This window comes from Antechinus flavipes, chromosome 3 (genome assembly GCF_016432865.1).
Source record: "Antechinus flavipes isolate AdamAnt ecotype Samford, QLD, Australia chromosome 3, AdamAnt_v2, whole genome shotgun sequence".
Classification (NCBI taxonomy): domain Eukaryota; kingdom Metazoa; phylum Chordata; class Mammalia; order Dasyuromorphia; family Dasyuridae; genus Antechinus; species Antechinus flavipes.
Genome location: NC_067400.1, coordinates 357978181 through 357986113, shown reverse-complemented (window position 1 = coordinate 357986113; position 7933 = coordinate 357978181). Strand labels below are relative to the sequence as shown.

General features: G+C 40.3%; 1 protein-coding gene across 1 annotated transcript in view; it reads left to right on the top strand.

Moving 5' to 3' along the window:
* Positions 1–896: 896 nt before the first annotated feature.
* The window catches only part of LYPD1 (LY6/PLAUR domain containing 1), a 28498-nt gene continuing 21461 nt past the window's right edge, over positions 897–7933 (top strand). The window contains exons 1-2 of the mRNA XM_051985771.1: positions 897–1143; positions 2745–2879. Of these exons, the coding sequence (XP_051841731.1) occupies positions 1092–1143; positions 2745–2879 (187 nt within the window). The 5' untranslated portion in view covers positions 897–1091. The remainder of the gene's footprint in view (positions 1144–2744; positions 2880–7933) is intronic.

Here is a 7933-nt window from a genome sequence, read left to right as displayed (position 1 = left end):
ATCCTGGCTAGATGCATCTCTGTAAGCAAGCTCCCACAGCCGAGTCCTGCCAAAGGAAAGGACTAAAGGAAGAGGAGGGGCTGAAGGGGGTGTGAAGAGAGGATGGAGAAGGCCGATCGGCAAGGAGTTAATACCGAGACAGCTTCAGACGGGGGTGGGCAACTTTGACAGAGTAGAATCCTCTCTCTTCCTTTTCAAAGCCTGTTTCTGGTCTTTCCTCTGCGGTCCGTTCTCTTTCTGTCCGGCGAAGTAGCCATGATTCTCCTTAGGATGTGCCTCTCGTTTGTTTTGGGAAGGCAGGCTAGGACCCTTTAGAAGGGCTGCTCCATCAGGCACACAGAGTGAAGGAGTGGGCTGAGAAATATTATACCGATATGGACATACGAACGCCACACACACACACACACACACACACACACACACACGCTTGCGCGCGCCTTTCCCTACAGGCGACCTCCCTGTCCTCTCTACCCGCTTCACTATCTAGAATTGACGGATAGGAGCTTCACCTGCTGCATCTTTTCTATCTACTCATACAATCCCTTCTCAAGTCCCCGAGCTTTTTATCTAGAAAAACTTTCACCGCCCCCTCTCCTCCCATTCGGAGAAAGGAGGAGGAAGGATGAAAAGAAGGAAAAGAAAAGGGGTGGGATAGCGATGGGGCTGGATGGCACCAGCCCTCCCCGCGCCCCCACCCCCACCCCAACTCTGCTGCCGTCACGTGGTGCTTGTAATGGGAGGTGGGAAGAAGAGGAGAGACTTTTTTTTTGGGTGCTCTGGCTCTCCGGGTAGTTTCCTTCACTATCAGCTGCAAACTCCTGAGGCGCGGCACTCCGCGGAGACAGCCAAAGCAAGCAGAGCGAGCAGAGCGCGCCGAGCTCGGAACACGAAGCTTGGAGCCCGGGAGCGGCGAGCCCGGAGCCCAGAGCCGGGCAATGCGGGCTCTGCTGGCTGCACCTGGGGCTTCTCTTCGTGGTGGCGGCGGTAGCACAAGCGGCTGCAGCGTGGGCCATATCAAAAGCAGCAGGAGCCGCCACAACCGGTGCAGTCTCTGATGCACCTTCCGCTCCCAGCTTGGCGGCTCCGAGAGGATGTGGTTCCTCGGTATCGTTACTACTTTTGGGGGATTGTTTTTGCTTCCAGGTAAGACACACACACACACATACACATTATCTCTCTCCCGACTCTCCTCCTCTCTTGCCAGTAGCACCCACCTGCTTATCTGATTGCATTCATTGCTCTGGCTTCAGAGGGGAGTTTTGTTGCCGCGTCAGTTATCCAGAGATGTTAGACTGAGAAAGTCTCCAACTCCCTCACTAAGAGAGCAGGAGAACGAAGAGAAGGAGGGAAAAGAGAAGGAGGAAAAAAAATCAAGTCCGTTGGGCTCCTCTGTATTGGAGGTTGAATTCACTGGGCATCTAGGATAGGGCTCGGGGATGTGGAGGGAGAGAGCGAGACTGAGGAGTGAGGAAAGAGTCTCATTATCTGCAACGGTGGTAGAAAAGAGCCCTCCCACAACCCCCAAGATCTTCAAACCGTAGCAAAGTTATTCTTCATTCAACAGCCTGTGGGAGTAGCGTAGCGGACAGGTGAGCAAAGCACCAAGAACCCCCTGCCTCTTAGGTTGCTGGTCTGAATTATTGCATTTAGGGGAAGACGGAATATACGTGAGAATTGGGGTGGAGGAAGGAAACATAACATAGTAGGGCTCCAGGGCTCATTTCCCCTAAAACAGATAAGTAGAGGCTTCCAGTCTTGACCAGATTAGCTGGCCTGTGAAGATTGCAAGACTGCAGTTTCCCTCTTTTCCGGACTGACTTGTTTACAATCCCCCAACAACACCCCAAAAAAACCTCTGCAATATAATAGAGGCAGAAAAACTCCTTTGGTCCTGGTCTCGGACTGCTGACCCCTTCAGCGAACGTGCCATTACCGGAGGCGCGGCATCGTAAAGGCACGGGGAGGACTGGGCGAGGCTGTCTAGATGCACCGCACCCCCCACCCCAAATTCTGGATCGTAAGCTTATCCCTTCGGCGCTGAAAGACATTAGAATGTCGGGGATACATCAACTAGAATTCTTAGTAATAGACAGCATAGGGAGCCAATCCCTTTTGTGGGACCGCTGGGTCTGGAAGGCAGCGGGGCTTGGGGGACCGACGGGGGCGCTGCAAGATCGCTGCATGGAACCAGAAGTCTACTTGCCAATTCTTCGGGGGGGGGGGGATGTAAAATTCCCATTATGACCTTTAAATATGCACATAATATGTATATGTACATGTACACATATATGTGCTTTAAGAATCGTCCTGCACATTAATTTTACATAAGGCCAAAAGAATAAGTCCTGTGTAATCAATTAGCTATTAAATGAATTGGTGATGAGTAGAGACTTGCTGCTCTTCTCATATCCTACCCTCCCAGGGCCCAGTACCTTATTTCATCCTTTGATGGTCTTTTGACGTCTTTAAGAACGGAGTGGGAGAACTGGAATACTGGGGGAGGGGAGCAAAGGGGGAAGCCGGGGGAATAGACCAGATTGCTGGGACCCTGGGTGTCTTGGTTGCCCCCTGGCGGTTCAAGTCTTATTATCCCTTTGGTGCTTTGGGCTGCTTTGGTCTTGGAATTACATCCAATCTCTTCGCTTCAGAGGAGGAGAGAATTACTTTTATTTGGGCTCAATACCTTCAGGGTGTGACAAAGACACCTTGCTATATTTCCCCATGATGATTGTTTGTTCCTCCAGGTTTTGCTCTTCAGATCCAGTGTTATCAGTGTGAAGAATTCCAGCTGGATGATTGCTCCTCCCCGGAGTTCATTGTGAACTGCACGGTTAATGTTCAAGATACTTGTCAGAAAGAAGTAATGGAACAAAGTTCTGGTAAGACTCCAAAGATTTTCTGGCTCCCGGGATAAAGTTCTTAAATTACCATAAAGAGGACTGACTTTGATTTAACTAGCTCTTTGTGGTTATCACACATTTAGTTTTAAAAGACTGGGGAAATGAAGAGTTGAGAGTTACTTTAATTTCATTAGAGTTAATTACCAGGGCTTTTCCTCTGGGGACATGGGAGAGAGTGTTAATTTAAATTACTGGCTCTTTGATCTTGGTATTTATTTAGGTGACCACCCTATGCTAAAGGATGATCACAAGTGAGGGAAATATATGAATATGCCAGCTTTTTCCATGAGCAACTAGATGGTGGGATGTGAGACATGTCAGGCTGAAATATAGAGCCAGTTGAAGTTCCCCAGAGGTCAGTGCTTGAAAAATGAGTTTTGTCATAGAAACACACAATATTTCTTTGAAGAAAGCTGTAGGATCTTTATTTAATTTTAGAACTAATGCATCAATTTCCAGTCACAAATTGCCAAAATCTTTCAAAGGAAAGCAACTCTTAGCCCCCATACTCCAATCCGTGTTGATAGATTGATTGATTGGAAAGAGCCTTGTAATAAAGAAAAGAAAGAAGGGAGGATCCTATTTGAGTAGCCTTTGACTATAGTGCTGAAATCTTTCCCACCTGTCTTGTGCTTAAAGACTCACTCTTAGATTAGAATCATTCCCCAGAAATCCTCTAAAACTTAAGCTTGCTTCCATCAGCCTGAGTAGCTGAGGTTCTTTGATGACCACCTGCTACTGACTTGAACTCCCAGGTAAAATCCATGTACTGAAACTTGGACCCTTTTAAGGAATATCATCAAATCCAGTCTTTTATAAGATCAGTGAGTCAAATTCAATTTAGGAAATATCAAATTGGAAGGTTATTGGTAAGCAACAACTTGGTGAAAATAATTATCTTGAATCTGGTTGAGATGGAGATTAGAGAAAAAGAGAGGAAAGTCAAGTGAACAGAAAACAGTTTTGTAGACTTTAAAGTGCTTTAAAATAATGTTCTTAATCAATCTAATATCTTGCTAATTACTGGCTATTTACTGTCCCCTTAACTGAACTCTTTTTTTTTTAAATTTTATTTTATTTAATAATAACTTTGTATTGACAATCCATGCAAGGGTAATTTTTTACAACATTATCCCTTGCACTTGCTTATGTTTCGATTTTTTCCCCTCCCTCCCCCCACCCCCCCCCACAAGCAGTCCTATAAATGTTAAATATGTTGCAGTATATCCTAGATACAATACATAATTGCAGAACCGAACAGTTCTCCTGTTGCACAGGGAGAATTGGATTCAGAAGGTAAAAATAACTCGGGAAGAAAATCAAAAATGCAAATAGTTCACATTCGTTTCCCAGTGTTCCTTCTTTGGGTGTAGCTGTTTCTGTCCATCATTTATCCATTGAAACTCACCCTTAACTGAACTCTTATAACATTTTCTTTTCTGGGAACCATAACCCCTAATCTGAAGGGAACTGAATGAAAAAAGGCAAAATGTGACTTTCAAATGAAAATGAAAGGCTGGAAATTAGAAACTAAGTTGTCAAGGGAGAGGGGTGAAGAGTACTTCCAAAGGAATTTTTTATCCAGTTGTGCAATCCAATCAATCTAATCCAATCATTTCCTTGGTTACTGATGATTTGTAATTTTGATGTTGGGGTACACTGTTTCTGAGTACTTGATTCTTATATCACAGCTAGAATCCAGGTCTGTTCCCCCCAAAAAAATGTTTCTAGAGACTTTAAGAGAAAAATTACTGGTGTAAGCAATATATCCTGAAGGGAAGTTGTTGAGTTTTGTGGTATTCAGTTTCAGGTTTTCGTTTTATGTTTTAAAAATTACACTGGGAATGGGTTTCTAGCATAATAGGTCATTTTGATTAAGTGTTTCTTTGTCACTTGTGTTTAACCGGTCATTATTTGAACATTTTGTTTGAAGAATAATTTGCCATTCTCATACCAAGGGGGATTTGGTGACTTTAGATGGTGTCACTAGCTCCAGATTCTTCACTGGTGATTATAAATGGTTGGAGCAGTAATTTAGAGTCAAGCAAAATGGGATTTCTAGTAGAGAGCTTTAGGCAGCCCTTTAGAGTTTTTTAGAATTGCCTCTTTGGGTGTTATTATTTTGAATCTGGTTGAGATGGAGATTAGAGAAAAAGAGAGGAAAGTCAAATGAACAGAAATAAAACCACAAGGGATATCTCTTTTCAGTGAGAAGTTGGTACTCTTGAAAAAAAATGTCCAAGGATAATAATTTATATTTGATATTCAATGTACTTCTTGAGTTCCTTCTCATGACTAGCCAAAAAAGGAAAATGACGCCTGACTTAAACATAGGGAAAATGTGCCAGAAGAAAGTTATACAATTTTCTGCTAACATTAGAAGTGAATAGTAGAAGCAGGATTCTAGATTTAGGCTTGGAAGGGAATTTAGAGGTCATCTTATTCTTTGCCCTCATTTTATAGATGAGGAAACTGAAAGCCAGAAAGATGAAGTGACTTGCTCAATACCACACAACAGTCTGGGATTAAAATAGCATCTCTGGCTTTAAATGAAGCATTTTTTATTATGCCATATTAGGGCAATTTCCCCCTAAACCAGCTTGTTCTACAGGATTTTTTTAAAAGTGGGTTTATAGATGTGGGCCATAGGAATTAGAACTGGAGGAGAGGGAGGAAGAGAGAGTGTGTAAATCACATGACTTACTGGATAATTCTGTGAGAGTTATTATCTTTTTCTGCCATAAAGCTAGAAAAAGTCAAACAGATTCATGAGCCAAAGGTCCGAGTAATAAGTGGGAAAGCCAGGGGTAAGTAGCTCTGTGCGCACAAAGATAAAACTGTTCTAAAACAGTTAAGTTTCAAACTTAAATTTGAAACTTGAATATAGTCTTTCTGCATTAAATGATATTAAAGAGAATGAAAACGCCACACATGAATGGAATTCTAGGCCATTCATTTCAATTTAACCAGTATGTCACTGGGTAAAAAGGAAATTCCTTCATACTAAATTCCTTACAATCCAACTCCAGATGCCCTTTCACTGCTAGCCTATTGCGTAAACTTTTCTATGGCAATCTATATCCTAGCAACTCACACGATTTTTTTGTCACTGTTAGGAAGAAAGATTTTTAAAGATTGATAAATAGTTCATGAAAATTATGTAACATTGCTTTAAGAATTGCAGAATTTGAAAACCCCTTAGAGATCATCCATTTTAAAACTATTATCCGATAGATACAGAAACTAAAACCCAATGTATTTTGGCTCAGATCACCCAAGGTAGCTAATTATCAATTAAGCAACTAAAATTCAGTCTAGCAAGTGCCTTCTATGCTACAATAAATTGTCAACAGCTTTTACCACTGTGTTGTACCATGAAACTGTGGGAACTTCGAGAATTTTAGCATTCTATAACCTGGAGGCCATTAGATTTATTAGGCTGACTGGCATTTTTTTTTAAACTCCTGAGTATATGTAGCAGATACAATTTATCTCCCATAAAGAGAAATTGAGGAACCTTAAATGATTTTGAAAATTGGGCTTGTTGTACATAGCAGTCTTCATAGATATAGAGACTGAGACTTTAAGTTGACTAAAGAGAGGGATAGTGGAAAGATTGTAAATCTTTCCAAATCAAGTAGATTTGACATTAAGCAGTAATGAAAGAATTTCCCTTTCAAAAAATACCAATGTAATGTGTAAAGGCCTTCATTCAGTCCTCTCTAGATTAAGTCTGCAAACTCAGCTCTTAGGAATTTTGAAGCTGGGACATTTGATTTTCACTTGGAAAGTATGTTTAAAATTAAAGTAAAGGTAAAATTAAACTTTACCTATTTCCCAGAATGACAGTCCTATTAAGCATTGGGATTATTTTTTCCTCTGGTCTTTGTTCTCTTTATTCTTTCCCTGAGTCTGATGATAATATGGCACAAGATCAGACAAAGAGAAGGCTTGGTTCATCATTTTTACTGGTTTTACTAATTGATATTTAAATTTCCGATTTAAATAACTGTTTCTCCCATATAGTATATTTAATAAGTTAACATCGCCTTACTAATATATCTGATCATTTCATTTCTTTAGTTCACACTTATTGAAAGTGACAAAGTATTTCAAATATTGATTTTCATTTCACAGAACACTCCTCAAGTTTGAATTTTTAACCTGGTATATAAAGAATGTGAATTTGCATTTATTTTGACAGTGTAATCTTGTAATTAGAAGTTTTTCCTCTTGACTAGATACAGTGAAAGGAGTATAATTTAATTTTTATAGATTAGCCAATTTCTGCCCCAAGTAAAATATAGCTGTATTGATGAACAAAATGTTACTGGTTTTCCCAAGCCTTATTTAAAAGTTAAGTAATAGTATATTGAGAAGAAAGTCTAGGGTCATAATCAGAAGTCCAATCGATCTCTTTACTCATCCTTTGTAATATGCATTAATCTATTTGTCTTTTTTGCAATAGAAGGGTTACTGATTTACATGCTCTGATGTGTTTAACATTAAAGCTATATAAGTAATAAGTATTTTCCATAAGAATTTGTTAGTTCTCATTAAGTCAAACAGGGATGACTCTGGGCCTTGTGCCATTTTTTTTTTCAATGTTCTCTCAAAAACTATATAAAAGAGAAACAACTATAAGGACATTATCCCGTGCAGATATTTGTTCCTTTATTTGAAACATAAAGTCCTCTATAACTGATGTATGGAACTAGAATAATAACTATACCTTGTTCTTTGAATCCTTGCCGTCTATAATTTCCCAATAAGTCTTAAAATGAAGGGGGGAAATGTTTTAGGCTTTTTATTAGGGAGGGAAGGGGAATTGCACTAATGAATGTTATAGTTTGGTATCTTTTTAACTGCAATTCTTTCTCTTTTTTGAGTTAGCCAAATATAATTTATCTAATATCTGTTTTAAAAAAAAACCTTTAATTTCTAAGATGGGGAAAAAGCCTATTTCAATCTGCCTCTTATGTAAGTTCTCAGAATGCCAGTTAATAGATTCCCTGTATGTGCAAATTGGTTTT